Source organism: Desarmillaria tabescens (assembly GCF_030435595.1).
Source record: "Desarmillaria tabescens strain CCBAS 213 chromosome Unknown EV420scaffold_118, whole genome shotgun sequence".
Lineage (NCBI taxonomy): Eukaryota > Fungi > Basidiomycota > Agaricomycetes > Agaricales > Physalacriaceae > Desarmillaria > Desarmillaria tabescens.
The window spans coordinates 98,050-114,269 of NW_026848417.1; the positions used below are offsets into that span (position 1 = coordinate 98,050).

Sequence of the window (16,220 nt, forward strand, 5' to 3'; positions counted from 1 at the left end):
CAGACCACCTGATAAGATGAAAATGTCAATTATCTTGTCCCAAACGTCGACGAGTTGGTAACGCACTCGATCACGGATGGCTGCGTTCCCGAATCCTTCCGTGGCTTCACTTTCTTGGTCTTCTATCCTCCTTGTGAAGGGTTTTTTTCTGCCATGACTGTCTTGAGGCTGCGCAGAGATGTGGAAATTGGACTTCTTCAAGTTCGAGGGGAGCTAGCTCTGATATCAAATCCCCTGAGGCGTTCGACCATTTGTTATACTGTAGCACCACATGACGAGAATTTGAGAATGGGAGGTACAGTGTCCAGGAACGCTGAGAAGGACCAGGGTAAGGAGACGAAAGCCAGTAATTGGGATATATAACGAGTCGGAGTCGAGGACGTGGCCTCGAGGAGAGCGAGCTGTTGTGTGGAGCCTGGCCTGTTGTGTGACTGGACTGGCCCCAAATTGGAATCGGCCTGAAAGCCGAAAGTACTGGCGAGTACCTGTAATGCAGGGCGCTGTGGTGTTAATGCATGTTTCGTCTCGGGGATGAAGTTAGAGATGTAATAAATACTCGTAATATGAACATGGAGTCGAGTTAGAAGAGTAATACATAGGTGTACAAATGAATCGAGTGCGACTCATGGTAGGCATGCCAGTTCAAAGAGTAGCATAGCTTGTAATGAATGCCTATCAGACATAGTAATCTTGCACTGTCAGGTTCTTAACCTGGAACACCGCATCCGGGTCATTCTCAGCGATACGTGTCGCCTTCCGGTCATGGACATTCTTCACCCTTGCACGGACATACTCTGAAAGCACAAACCATGAATACTACGCCAACAAACTTGCAGGACATAGTACGTACCATACCCACTGACTGAGTCCTCAGTAACCTTCGTTTCATCTTCAGTCACCAACCCTTCGCGGAAGAGCACAGGACTCGGAGCGGGAACCATCGGTACGTCATTACCCGGTCGCGCAAAGTAGAAGAGCCCGAGACGTTCGAGGTGCGATGGGTCGGGAGGTGGACGGACGACGCGGTGGATGGTACTCTTTATGTATCCCTAAATCGATGCAACGATGAGTTTATAGGTCATGGCAACGAAATTGCTCCGTCGTTCACCTTGGTTAGGAATGATAACGTGTCGGCAGCATTGCAGGTAATGCCTCCTGGGACGTACTTGACCCATTTCCACTCGTTATTGGGATCTTTGACTTGGAGGCTGAGCACATAGTCAGTGCATGTAAGCGCTACGAAGAGTTGACCTTACGCTGCAACGGGCTGCGAGAAGAGAAGGGTAAGAGAGCCTGTTATGTACTTTAAATTCCGCTTTCATGGTCATAAAACAGAAAAAATATACCAAAGTCTATATTGTCCATATCAGCATAGTACGAACGGCCTACGAAACCAGCCTACCTGTATGGCCAGCAGTCCACTGGTCTGAGATCTTTTTATCATCTTCAACTGTCCGAGGATGGTAAATCATCTACCCAGATGTTACCAATGAACAAGCCGCTGAATTGAAGAACCAACATAGCGGAGATGATCTTCTGATGGCGCCTCATAACCTATGACGATCGACAAAGTAGTTCTCTGGCAGCTCCAATATTATCGTGAACAGGACAAACAGTTTCCGGATGACATCGTCCCACACTCTCCGATGGAACTGGGCAATCTCGTCGTGATAAGCTTTGACGAGCTGGTGCTGAGGGATGCTAGCATAGTCTGGTGTGAACTTGGGCACGTTCAGCTGAGGTAGAGAATACGTGAATGGCTGGAACGAGATGAGGAACGAGAAACCCACCATTTCCATATTCTCTTTAACATCCGTACGACTGACGAACCGCGTTGGCTCTCTGTACCCAAAGTAGCTAACCGAACACTCGATAAATAAACCATAAGATAACAACAATAAAGGACTCACTTCCCAACCGAGAAATCACAAGCGAACTTCCTCTTCTCCTCAAGCGGGAGCTTGAAAAACGTGTTCCCAATAGCAAGCTGGCGGTCCAGCTCCTCTTGGGTGAAGCCTGCACCCACTACGGTCCAAAAACCCCAGCGTTTCACCGCATCTTTGAGTTCAACTGCGAGGTCCTGTTTACCGTTGGGTTCCTCGAATTTGGAGAGGTCGATGATGGCGAGCGGGGCCCAGTCGAGGGGGGCTTGAGTTGGTGAGGGGATTGGGTAGGGCTCTAGAAGGGGTTTTGGGTAGACTGGAGCAGGCATTGGGGTATGGACTGCCGGGGTGATTTCACTGGTACATTTTTAAATGAGTGAGAAAAGGACGATAGTCTCGTGCTCAGAAGGGACCTGAGGCAGGCCCGAGAAACGAGATGAGGTGATAGTTGCACCATTTCCTTGCCGTTTTAGCTATCGTCCAGGAATAGTTGCACCTAGTGGTCACTGGCCGTGGGATGACGATGGCGCAAGAGGAATCGTCGATGATGCTAGGTTTCCATGGAGAATCTCGTCGCGATCCGCTGATAAGACTCGAGAAATGTGAACGAAGATGCAGTATGTAGACGTTGAGGGCCTTTGTACAGACTCGTCGTAGCGGCAAGAGACTGAGGAGGACCGGATGAGGAAGGATAGCAATCACGTGGATCCGACGCGCAAGGTTCAAATTAAAATTGAAACTGAGACTTCAGCTTCCTTTATCCTGACCGGGGCTGTTACGGAAACCTAAGGCTATATTCCTTCCTTGGCCACGGCCCCCATTATCCTGCTATCCCATTCGGAATTCTGACATCCACATTTCTGGTCGACATGAAAGCATCCCAAATAAGGCTAACATCTTTTCATCAGAAGCTTCTTCGCGGCGAAACCATATACTTACCCCCAGCAGTTTCTCCACTCCGCATTTCATAATGGGTTTCGACATGAGCTCGTCTTCTGAGCTCCCAATGATGAGGCGTATAAAAGTCCTTCCTTGCGGGAACAGATCCCTTTGAGGTGTATCCTCGTTTACCATTTTCCTGGGAATGGATCTTGCAGAAGGGAGTGTCGATAGCGAAAAGGCTTCCCATGGACCTGATACGCTTTTATCTGACGAAGAACTCAGGAAAGTCCAACGGCGGATTGGTATGTATCCAAATTGAAATCACCCTGGTCTTTGCTGACTTCCTCATAACAGATGTTCGCATCATCCCATGGTTATGCATAACCTACCTAGACATGCGCATCGACATCAACATCTCCAACGCCGCTATCATCAACATCGAACAAGGACACGGGATCAAGAAACAGCTGCACCTGAGTACGCAAGATTGGAACTGGATTGTTTCGTGTTTCTTCTACCCCCATGCTGCTTTTGAGCTGGTCTCTACGCTCCTGATGAAGCGTACAACGTGGGTGTGCTTCACCTAGCAAGGATACATCGTCTGATAGCCTTGCTAATAGACCGAGCTTCTGGATCGGCTAAATCATGATAACATGGGGAGTCATCGTCATGTGCATCGCATCCGTGCAAAATTACCGTGGCCTCATAACTTGCCGAGTCTGTACGTGTGTTTCTTAGTGTCATTCCCGCTGGACTCTGAGCACTTCCAGTACTGGGTGCCGCCGAAGCGGGGTACTACCCCTGTGTGATATACTACCTCGCATTCTGGTTTAGACCAGAAGAGCCGGCCCTCCGAGTTGCTGCATTCCACTCGTTCGGCCAGGTTAGCGGTTTCATAGGGGGTTTCCTGGCGTTTGCGATTTCATATGCGGATGGGGTTCTAGCGGGATGGAGATGGCTCTTTATCATCGGCAAGTGTGTGTTCATTTCCTTTTGACTTTTTTTCCTGACGCTGAGCAGAAGGTATACCGGCAATCCTAATGGGGGTGACGACTTTCTTCATACTCCCCGATTTTCCGCAGACAGCTACATTCTTGACAGAGCGCGAACAAGCGAAGATAATCGATCGGTTGTCTAGAGATGCCCCTTCGAAGGAGGGAAAGACTTGGGATAAGGGCGAGGTGTTGAGGCTCTTTGCGGATCCGACATTTTGGACGTTCTCTGCAGTGTGGTTTTGCCATGCAGTGGGTGGATTTGGGTTGTCGTATGTCCTGCCTACAGTGATATACGAGCTTGGTAGGTGTTCTGTTGCTCCCGGCAGTGAAGTATTGAAATCTGTTGTAGGATCTACAACCACGGCGCTGAGCAACGTACTTTCTATGGCCCCGTCACTAAGCGTGTTTGTATTACTGAACACGCTAGGATGGCTCATCCAGAAGCGTTTTTGGAACTCTTTCCAGATAGTTATGGGGCGTGCGTGGTTGGTTCTCTGTCTGTCCAGATGTAGTTGACTGATCGTCTGGCGGTACTAGTGGAGTTTACCAATATCATCTACTGTATAATACTGCTCACCGTGAACGTGAGTCACTCTCGACGTCCGACACATCGGCCTTTTCTGACCGGGCTCCAGGTGCCTGTGGTGCGCTACTTTGCACTGCTCGTAGCAACTGCAACCGCTGGGTCTGTGTACGCCGTGCTCTGGCCAAACCGTTTGAAGCCGCCCGGGGAACATCAGCCGCTGGGATGGTGATAGGCATTACTAATGCCATTGCACAGTTCCCGGGTATCCTTGGGCTGCAAGTCTTTTCTGGTTAGTCGCGTCTTTTGATGCTGAGGGCACCCCCCAAGTTGACATGCCGCTGCTCATAGGCATATACGGACCATCATACAAGGTCTCGTTTTCTGTTTGTGTGGACCTTTTGGCGGGTGCGGTGGTGTGGATTGGGACATCTGCTGTGTTGTTGCATCGATTGTGGGGAGATGGGAGGACTGGTGGTGTCTCGTCGAAGAGAAGTATTGAAGAAGTGAAGTAAATTAAATTCTTGGGAGATAAATGTATGGGTTTAGCTGCTGGCTGTTCTTCGATATTTCCATTTCTCACGTGTACAACTCACCCAAGAATGCACTTGAGCAACATTGAGGCCTGAATTCACATTTTAGTCTCGGATATTTAACACAGAACTCGAATTCTCTGGAAGTAAAAAAAGTCCAGAAGGATATTTTGCGCGAGCCAAAAGATAGCTTGAGGCATTTTCACCAGACTCGGGCGTAGGAAGTAAAAACGGGAAGGACCTTGAATTCAAAACGCGAAACACCGACAAGTCTCAAAACTTTACAGCAACACATCAACGTTCACCTAAAAGGATTAGGATTATATAGAACCCGTAACCACACAGTAACACATCTACTACAATATCATCAGTCAATTTCCCACACTTGAAAAGGATTGAACCTACAACCCTACGCTACATATCTAAACGCAGGATTCGCAAAATCCGTTATATCATCCACCATCGCTGTGCACTTGACTCCTCCTTCCGCCATCTCTCAGTCTCTCCGCTTATTCGACGTCAAGAACAGGGTCCTCAAGGCTAGAATCACGAAGACTCCGACGATATTGGCGACAATACCGGTGGTGTATTTTGGTGCCTCTGAAGTCTTGAAGAGAAAGCGCCTGACGATGTTTCTAGGTATCACCAGCGAGTTAGTTACGCATATTCTTTTAACAGCTTCGCCTGCATACCCTGTACATAGACCCAAGAAGACAGCCGCATTGGTGATGGCTAGAATAATCGAAGTGAGAAGAGATCAAAACCTGAATAATCTTTGGACTCCTACCTTTCTTCGTTTGACCACCGACGTTTCCATATACAAGTGACAGTCCGAGGACGAACGTAGCACTGTACGATCCAGTCAACCAGTAACCAATCAGGCGCGTAGGCTTTGAAGTTGCAGGACCCCAAGCCTTCATCTGAGCCCAAGGATCAGATCAGCAGACTAGCTTAGCTAGTTTGATGCCCTTACACAAGCTACCAACGATGTTAGGCAGGAGAAAGACGATCATGAGGAGGGTTCTGCTATTCTTTGAAGCTTTGGTGTTAAGTCAGACAGAAAATAGGATGCTATGTATGCTTTAGCACTCGATATGGGATATCACCGATGATAAACGCACCAGAAGCAGATGAAGGAACCGTACGGAATCTGCATCAAAGTCATCTCGAGTGTGTCAAAACCGAAACCTTGTATAATGAGGGTTCTGCTAGTAGAAGAGGATAAGAAACTGCTCGATTAGCAAAGTCCACGCAAGTCCACGCAAGTCTTACAAGTTCGAAATTCCACCCTAGAGGATACCATTAGCTTCCACTCAATGTACCGGGATAAACAAGAGACATACGTTTGGGATGTTTGAGGAAAAGCCGAGCTGGAAGAAGAGATAAATTTTGAGGTCGCAGAACGCTTCGACGATTTGATCAGGCTTCGCTCTAAAATGCGCTCAGCATGTAGCAAACAGCTGATGTGGAAATAACCAGAAAGTCTACCCTTCGCTCAATCCGCTTCACAACTACTAGATCCAACACAGTCTCATTCATGCGTGCCAAGTCATCCAACAATGCGCGTGCTCAGGTTTTGCCTTCAAAATCTTTCCAAGGAATCCAGGACGATGCTCTTCGACATGATACTCGGAGGTCTTGATAGTCGGCTTGAAGTCGCTTATCGATGGATTATCATGTTGGTGAGGGCCAAACTTAGTCCGTTCCGTGTGGGGCCACAGGGTACGATTTGAGCTTCGCAATCAGAGAAGCGGTCTGGAACTGGGCCATATGCTTAACGGGAAAAAAAAAGAAGATTTGTAGATGAGCCCAATGGTCCACTAGGCTCGTCACTGGGTCTTGTCTGCCTTTCCAAAATGACGCATAGTAAAGACGAGCAGTGACAAAAGCGAACGATGGGTGACCTTCAGGTCTGTATTCTTTAGATAATGGTCTGGCGTCAGTACGTGGTCGAAGGCGCAACAAGAGCCTGATACGCACCGTGTGCCGCTACATATCAACTGTACGTGCCGCAACACAACGCAACATTCCGCTGTCTGCGATTGGAACTTGGTGTTGAACGCGAAGAAAATAAGAGGCTGGGAGAGGGCCTCAGGTCGGTGAACCTATTAAAGGACGGGTCTCGAAATCTTGGATGCTATCCATGGTGGTAAAGCATATTGGTTGGACGTTGCTTGAAGGTGAAGTTGTAGATGGATGGAGAGGGAAAGTGTCAAGCGAAGAACATTCCCAGGCTCAGTACGTCACATTTTATTTATTACTGATAAGACCCTCCTAGTTGCCAAAAGACTCGCAATTTGCCTAGCATCTACCAGTGTCTAGCATATTTTCCGAGAGTGTAAACTTTCCAGGGGATGCTCTTGGCTGTCATCTTCATTTCGAAGGAAACCGGGGCTTGCTAAGTGCGTCGTTTTTCTTGCTTTCATGGCTCATCGTCATTCATGCAATATATGCCAGCCGGGTATTGCGGCTTCTTACTGTAGCTAAGAAATTCTTTTACGAAATTCAAAAGTTATGTATTGATTGAGAAGAACTTTACGACAGCCCTTTTCTACCTTGACGCTCCTCACCATGGTGTATTATCCCTTCACAATCTTCATACCAGGATATGGGACTTCGCTGATAGGCGCCAGCGAACATATCGCTTCCTTTCACACAAACCAAGAGAACGGGTCAACGAAGCCATGGTCATATAGCATGGTTGCCTTCTCTGTGACCTCCATCCTCACTCTTGCATTTGTGCTCCGAACAACTATGACCGGGAACAAAGCATTCAGAACTAGCGTCGTTCGCAGCACTGCTGTCGCAAAGCTCGGATCTTTCTGAACCCTGGATGTTTTGCCTGTGAGATTGTGAAAGGGTGAGGGTGTCGATTGATGTCGCTGTCGCTGTCGATGATATTGATCTTTGTCACACAGCTTCTGCACTGCGTATTTCTGCCATTGGTATTTATTAATAACCTCTCTTTCATAGCATCTTAAGTGATGTACTGCATACTCCGATGTTGGCCATCACTGGTACAGGTCATTCAAAGCTCTCAGAGTTCGTACTCGGTCTCGGTTGATAGAACAAGAGCTGTCTGCAGGACGGGTCAAAGCTCGTCCATTCGTTGTCCTATCATTCACATCTGGAAACAGGGAAGTGAATTGAACAAGCGGCTATTTGTGAGTCTCCATCATTAGCTAACTATGAGATGATTGGAGAATGGTCTAACTGAGTCGTTATCAGCCGCGGAATCTTTGTGCTTGTGCTTGGACCGTTGGTGGGTTAGTTCATCTTCTGTTGATAATGTAAAGGGTAGGCAAAACCTGTGGGCTGTTTTATTCCGAGTGAACGGTTTTGAGAGGTGAGATCATCGATGCGCTTTGATGTTCTATGTCTGCTGATGTGTAACATTAAATACCTCCATCATTACGACCACCTCCCCATCACATGTACGACAGCATTGGCGCTTAAGATGGAGAGGAAATGAGATGTGTAGTGGGCGAATACTACTATATCTCGGTGCACAACTGTGTATCGAGCGTTGGAGCTGGGAAATCGATTCATTCCATATGCATTCAACACATTCACTGTCCTTATTGAAAATATCGACACATCTAAGTTCAAGTTGATCGGGCTATGCCGCTGTATGTAATTCAGCTGTGGCCGATCACCTCATGTGTTGTTCTTGGCACTCGCAGATGCTCATGTATTTAAGCCAGACCATAGAGGCTGTCATCTGCTTCTTACCCTCTTGATTACACACCTCGACGACTTTGCCAGAGCAAGGAGCATTGGAACTTGTCTTTTGGAATCATCTACCTGTTGGTGCTGCACATCTACATCTTACTGACACTTAACTAGGTGAACATGGGAAACAGTATGTATCTTTCATCTACCTTTGTGGCAATTCCTCAGTCCAGCCACATTAGGAATATCCAAATTTCTCTTCCAATCGCCTTTGAAGAGTATGAAGTTGATTTGGAATGGCTTGAAATCTGTTTTTTTGGCAAAAGATCTATCTTGTGAACAAGAATCTGGTGCTGATCAGGATGGGATAGAGCTGAATTCCAGATCTGTTTTAAAAGGTATGTGTCCTGTCCTAACAATGTCAGATGTGCCAACCAGCTGGCATCCAGAATCCTTCTCATAATTATCATTTTTAGGACCTCACAATGCTCCACTGAGAGAACCCTTGCTCATCACAAAGCCATTGTTTGTGCCTAATATGACTGGGGTCATTTCGATGGGCAGCTTATGGCCTGCCAAATGAAGATCCTAATCAGCACCATCGGTGCTCTAATAGGACCTGCTCCTAAAAAGAGCCAGCCCAATGATACCATCATCACTGCTTTGACTGAGACTGACAAGGATGAATCATCAATCAAGGTTCCATTGCAGTTGGCTTATGCTGGTGGAAAACCTGTGATATCATCCTCCCTTGCTGACACTCCCTGTGCTATCCTTGGTACTCAGGGCATCTTAGATAAAATCAATGCCACTCTTGGAACAACATACACTTTGAACATTCCATCTCTCTCTTCTATCCTTGAAGAGTATATCTCAAATAACTATGACTTTGGGACTGCATATAGCTATCTTCGCTCAGTGTGGTTTACCAATGACTGGAGCACTATTCAAGATACACTACACATGCAGGAAGAGAAGGATAAAGAAAGAAGACAAAAGGCAGTTGTTGATGGCAAAATTGTTGATCCATACATGCCACCTCGACGTGTCTGGGATCTTTACAGCAATCGTGTAGTGCCATCATGGATTGCTAAAAAAAGACCTCTGCCCATATCACATGCATGGTTGGATGAGGAGAATCGGATTGCAGTGTATACTCCTATTAATGGGAAGGAGTGGCCTGTGCCAATGCCAAAGAGTGCTGATCTTCATCTCATTCGCATTGAGATGTTAAACCTGGAAGCTGAGTATGTGTGGTTGGATGTGCTCTGCTTAAGGCAGAACAGTAGCTTAGATCAGCTGAAAGAGAAGCTGCGTACAGATGAGTGGAAGCTGGATGTACCAACTATTGGAAATGTGTATGATTACACAATAGTGGTAATTTACCTGAGTGGGCTTGGGCTGCCTTTCAGTTTGAAGGAGGGTGACTTTGAAAGTGAGCGGTGTTGGTTTCAGCGTGCATGGACACTACAGGAGATTGGATTAAAAAGGATTATTGCTGGAGATATGCCTTCTGGACCTCTACATTGTGTCCAGTGCATGGGAGCCAAGACTATAAAGGAGAAATACTGATGCAGTTTCAAAAAGAGCTTGAGTTAGTGCATAATATCATGTGGTCACCAACAGGAAGATCATGGGGTAATCTTTTCACAATTCTTGCTGAGATGCAAAAGCGAAAATCAACAAATTCTATAGATAAAATTGCAGGACTATCATTCCTTTGTTGGTCAGAGAAAATACCAGCATACTATGAAAATCAGTCTGTGGAAGATGCATGGACAGCACTAGTCAATGTAATGGCTATGGAAAAGCGAGGAGAATTGTTCTTCTGGTATCCTGAGCCAGGAAATTCAGATGTAAAATGGAGACCAACATGGGACCAGATTATGACATATTTCCACCTGCAGATGTCTCAAATGAGATGCTTGTTTGGTGGGATGAAAATGGGATGTGACTGGCACCATGGACCTTGTATTAGAAGGGGTTTGTGCAGGGGTTAGCTGTGCAAGATGAGGAAATAATTGATCGATATGGAGCTGATTGTTAAAGATAACAAAGAGAAAGAACATATATTTAAAATCATTGCATCTCACAATTATCTCATACCTGAAAACACATATGTACTACTTGGTACTCGGCTGAATCATGAGCTGGATCTTGAGTGTTCAGTGCAACATTGGGCTATTGGACATAGAGTGCCATCTACTAAACAGTTTGAGAAAGTGTCAGTATTTAAAATGGCTGATAAAGAAGCATGGAGATTAAAACATCTGAATGTTACTAAAGACTGTGATATTGTTTTTTTGAGGTGAACATACATTGTGTAGTAGCTTTAAAGTACTATTTTCAAGTTAAGTAGCTATTAAATCTATTACTCACTATATAATATAGTGAAAATGTAAAAATTGTATTATAAATCCAACATCTACTGATATATCTGCCAGGTGAATAGTCTAGAAATTTGCTATTATATTTATTATAAGAAAGAATACAATAAAGCAAGAATATATATAAGTAAAAAACACTGGTAAGTAGCTGACAGTGAGATTTAGTCAAAACAAGGTCTTCTGAGTAAAAGCTTGCTGAATAATGTGCAGCCTAAGGTGTTAGTGACTGATTGAACAAACAAGATCAAACAACTACATGTGACTCGCATTTGGTCAGGCACATATGAGTTGCTCATAGGTTTGTTCTCAGGGAGCATGCATGCTTAGTATTTGAGAGTGAGTTCTAGCCAAGTTATCGGGTGAATAAACTTTAGTTTGAGACTGAGGTTTAGGACCTGCAGTTGAGCTACTTATATACAGTTTGGGTCATGCTATGTATAGTACAAGAGTCTGTAGCGGTGTGGACAACACATGGTACCAGCATAGCATGATGCGATCAAGGTTGGAATATTAGCATAGCAGGATTATGATGGGAGCAATAAGATAAGATATCCAGTGAGATCGTGATATTACCCCCCTGTTAAGGCAGTCATCCTGACTGCAAGAGATCTTGGTAGTTGCATGTATTTTTTGAGGGCTTGTATGAGGGTGGTCAATTTCAGATTCCATTATAGATTCTGTTTTCGACTAGCTGTCAGATTCATCTGAGTCCTCCCACCAGTCTGCTGAGGGTTGAGTGATGAATGAGACTTGTTTGAAGTCTTCAATTGCCCCCCTTGCATTGTCTAGTTCAGCTTCATTTACCCATGAATTCTCCTCTCTGGGGTATCCTTTCCATTTGATGAGGTACTCTGTTTCAGTACATCATCGACATCCTCTTCCTGTCATGCATTCCTGTCGATCTACCACTTCTTCAACCTCATATTCTTCTTGTCTGTCTATTAGGTCTGAGGGTGGTGCCATAGGCTGTATTTGGATTGGAAACTCCAGCAGTTGATAGGGAGTTAGGAGCACTTCATTGAACCAGTCATGGATCTTGCACGAGGGTGGTAGTTTTAGCTTGTAGGCAGATGCGCTGTGTTTTGATAAGACCTTGAAAGGCCCAACTCATTTGTCCCCTAACTTCTTCATTGGGTGAGGAAGGTGTAGATTGGTGGAGTCTAACCAGACCTTGTCCCCTGGTCGGTACTCCACTGCTGGCTGTTGGTTTATCATATTGTTGCTTCATGGTTTCTGCTGCCTTTTCCAGAGCTTTTGCTGTCTGCTCATGTACTTTCTGTATGTCAGCAATGAACTCCCTGGTGGCCGGGTTACTGCCTTCCTTAATCATCATGGGAACTAGATGCAGTCGCTGTCCATGATTTACTTCGAAGGGGGAATACCCCATTGCAGAATGTTTTTGGTTGTTATGCTGGAAGGCTGCAAGTGGTAACCATTCACTCCAGTTGTTTTGGCAGTGATTGATGAAGATCCAGAGATACTTTTTGATCTCCTGATTGGCTTGTTCAGTTTGTCCATCTGTTTGAGGGTGATAGGTGGTGGACAGGTTTCCTTAGATTTGCAACATATTGTAGAGCTCCTTCATGAACTTGGAGATGAGCTGGGGTCTGCGGTCTGAGATGACCTTTTGAGGCATCTCATGTTTGGCCCATATGTGATCTTGGAGAAGGCAGGCCCAACCAAGGGAGGTTAAATTGGTCAAGCAGGGAACGGGGATGACTTTCTTCAAGAACCAGTCTACGATCATGAGGATGGCATTGTACCCATTGGAGTCCAGTAGTTCACCAATCATATCTACCGTTATGTGTTCCCATGGTCTGGAGAGTACTGCATTTGGATGTAACAGGGCCTTTGATGCTATGTGCTGGTTTTGGTGTGTTGACATGCCTTATCCCTTTACATATCATTCCATGTCATTTTTGAGCTTGGGCCACCAGTACTCCCTTTGGATGAGTTCCTTGGTTTTTTTGATGCCTGGGTGTCCTGCAGTGATGTGATCATGGTGTATAGCAATAAGTTCTCCCCAAAGTGCAGTATCTTGGGGGATGTACAGCCTCCCATTGTAGTACATGAGCCCATCTTCTTGCATTATTCCCCAAGGATGATGAAGAGAGGCCTCGATTCCCTTGTCCCACCTTGTAATGTCTCTAAGGGCGGTTCAGATTTTCTGATGAACCTCCTCCTCCCCCAGCATAATCAAGGCTCAGAACATTTCTGGTTTAAGTAGCGTTACTTCCTCATTGTCCTCCTTTTCCTGATCATGGTCTGCCTGTTGGCTTAATAGGTCTGCCTTCTTGTTGGCTGTACCAGGTTTGTGATGTAGGGAGAAATGGTACTCGGCAAGTTCCGATACCCATTGTGCTTGTCTTTGGTTGAGTTTCTGGGGCTTGCAGAAGTACTGCAGGTTTTGGTGATCCATCCAGATTTCGAATTCCTGGTGGGCTCCCATGAGGTAATGTTGCCAATCTTCTAGGGCCAACATTATGGCCAGCAGCTCTTTGTCATAGATCTCATAGTTTTGTTCCATTACTGTGAGAGCTTTGGACAGGAACCACCCGTCTCCACCTTCCTTCTTGTTCTTGTTCTTGTGATAATACCGCTCCTATGGCACCTTCGCTTGCATCTGCCTCCACTCTGAACCTCCCAGTCCTACTGGGAATGGCTAGTACCACTTCTTCTGCTAGCCTCCTTTTGATTTCTTGAAATGCCTTCTCCTGCTCGGGTTCCCATCACCAGTCCATCTTCCTGGTGAGCTGGGTTAGTGGCCTGACATGTTTGCTGTAGTCTCTGATGAAACACCAATAGAAGTTGGTGAAACCTAGGAAGGACTGTAGTTTCCCTTCTTGGTTGGTTGCGGCCATTCCATTATCCCTTTCACTTTCACAGGATCCATGCAAATCAATCCTTGACTTATGATCACTCTGAGGTACTCTGTCTCTAGTACTTTGAATTTGCATTTTTTCTGCTTTTAGGAATAGGTTGTTTGTGCACAGCACAGCTAGCACCTCCCTGATCACCTGGCAATGCCGTTGATGAGGCTGGCTGTGGGCACCTGTGGAATAGTGAGTGGGCTAAAAGGTGAACCTCAAAAACCCACACACACTCACACAACTACACAAACTACAATCACCCTCGTAAGTTCTAGGGGGAGCAATTATTTCTAATGCGATCCAACTATACTTCAATATCTCGAAGAGTTTCTCTTATTCTCAGCACTCTTAGCAAAGCTAAGCTTTCTCAAATGAATTCCTAAGTCTAGGAACTTTTTACAGGAAGGTCGTTCACTGGTGCGACACAACCTTCAAGGCAGATTTGAGTTATAATACACAAGGGACACTGATCCCGACAGAAACAGAGGCAATACACGCTGAAACTTTAGTGAGCTTGCTAAAAGAACACCACAGGCAAGCACTGACTTAGCCCGCTCGCTACACAACTGTATGTAGGGGTTCTCCAACTAACTCCAGCAGGTTATCTCAACTCAAGAACACTTCAGAAGCGCTTGGAAAAAAGATTCAGAAATGGAACTTTGAACAGAACTGAAACAGAACAGAACAGAACAGAACAGAACAGATCTCAGATTTCCACTTCAACACATTCTCCGAACAGACTTATCACACTTAACAGAACAGAAACAGCATCACTGATTCGTATTCACTCTGACTAAGTTCTCAAAAGTCTTATCAAAAGGGTATCTTGTATTTCTCTGAGTGAGCTCGCTAATTCTATGCACAGCTCGAAGTCACAAACTGATCCTTTGTTACAGTACTGCCTTCAACGCGTGCATGGGAACTCGGGGGCTTGAAACTTGCCTCTACCTACTGTAACCAACCTACTTATACTACAGGGGAATTAGAATTACAAACGTCGCAGTACCCAGACTCCTACATGCGTAGCACGTTGCCACCGCTGCCTTACTGAGCATCCGAGTCGGACTTCCCAGTTTTAGTCTCATTTCTATAGTGAGCTCGCTAAACGCGTGCCAAGAGGTGCTCTCCCGACACCCACGAGCTTGTTCTCTAGCAACCGACAGGTCTAGGCACATGGAACTATCAGTTCTGGCATATGTCGTTCAGGACTTCTTTCTTGGATTCACAGAGGCTTCTCGTAGACACGGCAACAAGTGAGTCTTCGAACAATGGGACTCAGAACAATGGAACACGGGCTTGTGGACTTCGGCCAAAGCCCATTGCCCAAGCTCGTGCCGGTGATATCTGTCATCTCGCTTAAGGATTTCCCCGGATTTTCAGGTATGGCGCGTCACAGTTAGCGAGCGCGCTAAGTGTTCACAGTGTCAGTGCAATCTTCAAGGTTTTATCTAGCTCCTGTGAGTGTGCTTGTAAGTTAGAGCCTAAGGTATTGGGTATAGGGTTTGGCCTTCTCATGCATGCCCATCAGGTACAGTGCTGTGACTAAGTCCTGTTTAGAATCCCGTTGCTTCTTATGCCATAAGTTATATTCCATATCATTGCACTGCATAGCATTAGTGTCGACACGTAGTTTTAGTCCGCTCGCTCACTATTTCTCAGTATGTGTGTAAACACTCTAGATTGCAAAATTACACATGTAAATAGGCTGCAGTTGCAACAGCGCGCTAAGTGTTCTCAGTGTCACTGCAATCTTCAAAGTTTTATCTAGCTCCCACGAGCATGCTTGTAAGTTAGAGCCTAAGGCATTGGGTATAGGGTTTGGCCTTCTCATCACGCATGCCCATCAGGTACAGTGCTGTGACTAAGTCCTGTTTAGAATCCCATTGCTTCTTATGCCATAAGTTATATTCCATATCATTGCACCGTAGCATTAGTGTCGATGTGTAGTTTTAGTCCGCCTCGCTCACTATATCTCAGTATGCATGTAAAACACTTTAGATTGCAAAATTACACACATAAATAGGCTGCAGTCACAACACCGTTTTGGTCCTTGGTGCAAATTAGGATGTTGTCCAAGTATACTGTGATGTCTCCTCAGGCTATTTGCTCCTTGAACAAGTCATTCATCATCCATTGAAAAGTTGCAGGGGAGTTAGTGAGGCCAAAGAACATAACCATGGGTTCAAACAAACCCCAGTTGGTTCAGAAAGCAGCCTTCCACTCGTCCCACTCGTCTCCCTGTTTGATCCGGACATTATTGTATCCCCATTGGATATCTAGCTTGGTGAAGTACTTTGCTCTTGAGCTAATCTATCAGTTCCCCAATCAAGGGAAGTGGGTATTGGTTTTTTATGGTCATCTCGTTGAGTTTTCGGTAGTCCTATATGGGTCACAGTTTGCCATCCTTCTTCTTGACGAAAAAGAAGGGAGATGCCATAGGTACTTTGATGGCCTGATGTGGCCAGACTCCAGGTT

The 16,220-nt window shown here is 45.8% G+C and overlaps 4 protein-coding genes across 4 annotated transcripts; 2 read left to right on the forward strand and 2 right to left on the reverse strand.

The window, feature by feature from the left end:
• Window positions 1–317: 317 nt before the first annotated feature.
• On the reverse strand, window positions 318–2,212 carry EV420DRAFT_1670316 (gibberellin 2-oxidase; the record flags this gene model as incomplete). The annotated part of the gene is made up of 10 exons (XM_060479047.1): window positions 318–794; window positions 851–1,049; window positions 1,109–1,208; window positions 1,257–1,293; window positions 1,347–1,352; window positions 1,403–1,472; window positions 1,520–1,546; window positions 1,569–1,736; window positions 1,791–1,857; window positions 1,911–2,212. The coding sequence occupies 10 exons, from the start codon at window positions 2,210–2,212 to the stop codon at window positions 676–678; spliced, it is 1,095 nt and encodes a 364-aa protein (XP_060322441.1). The 3' UTR covers window positions 318–675.
• A 445-nt stretch (window positions 2,213–2,657) lies between these two features.
• EV420DRAFT_1670322 (major facilitator superfamily domain-containing protein) lies at window positions 2,658–4,798 on the forward strand (the record flags this gene model as incomplete). The annotated part of the gene is made up of 9 exons (XM_060479048.1): window positions 2,658–3,067; window positions 3,120–3,337; window positions 3,386–3,482; window positions 3,536–3,742; window positions 3,789–4,061; window positions 4,110–4,245; window positions 4,298–4,344; window positions 4,396–4,575; window positions 4,635–4,798. The coding sequence occupies exons 1-9, from the start codon at window positions 2,968–2,970 to the stop codon at window positions 4,796–4,798; spliced, it is 1,422 nt and encodes a 473-aa protein (XP_060322442.1). The 5' UTR covers window positions 2,658–2,967.
• Window positions 4,799–5,174: 376 nt separating this feature from the next.
• Window positions 5,175–6,020, reverse strand: EV420DRAFT_205741 (uncharacterized protein). The gene is made up of 4 exons (XM_060481202.1): window positions 5,938–6,020; window positions 5,604–5,887; window positions 5,509–5,548; window positions 5,175–5,451 (listed from the first exon to the last, which is right to left on the reverse strand). Exons 2-4 carry the CDS (start codon window positions 5,734–5,736, stop codon window positions 5,313–5,315), a joined length of 312 nt encoding a protein of 103 aa, XP_060322443.1. The 5' UTR covers window positions 5,737–5,887; window positions 5,938–6,020; the 3' UTR covers window positions 5,175–5,312.
• Window positions 6,021–9,067: 3,047 nt separating this feature from the next.
• On the forward strand, window positions 9,068–10,488 carry EV420DRAFT_1280908 (uncharacterized protein; the record flags this gene model as incomplete). The annotated part of the gene is given in 2 exon segments (XM_060468231.1): window positions 9,068–10,023; window positions 10,035–10,488. 2 exon segments carry the CDS (start codon window positions 9,068–9,070, stop codon window positions 10,486–10,488), a joined length of 1,410 nt encoding a protein of 469 aa, XP_060322444.1.
• Window positions 10,489–16,220: the final 5,732 nt, after the last annotated feature.

Coding starts and splice junctions, on each gene's coding strand:
- EV420DRAFT_205741 (XM_060481202.1), bottom strand. CDS start 5,736: ATGAAGGCTTGGGGTCCTGCAACTTCAAAGCCTACGCGCCTGATTGGT. Junction 5,549..5,603: donor CGGTGGTCAAACGAAGAAAG/GTAGGAGTCCAA, acceptor CGATTATTCTAG/CCATCACCAATGCGGCTGTC. Junction 5,452..5,508: donor TTCTTGGGTCTATGTACAGG/GTATGCAGGCGA, acceptor GGTGATACCTAG/AAACATCGTCAGGCGCTTTC.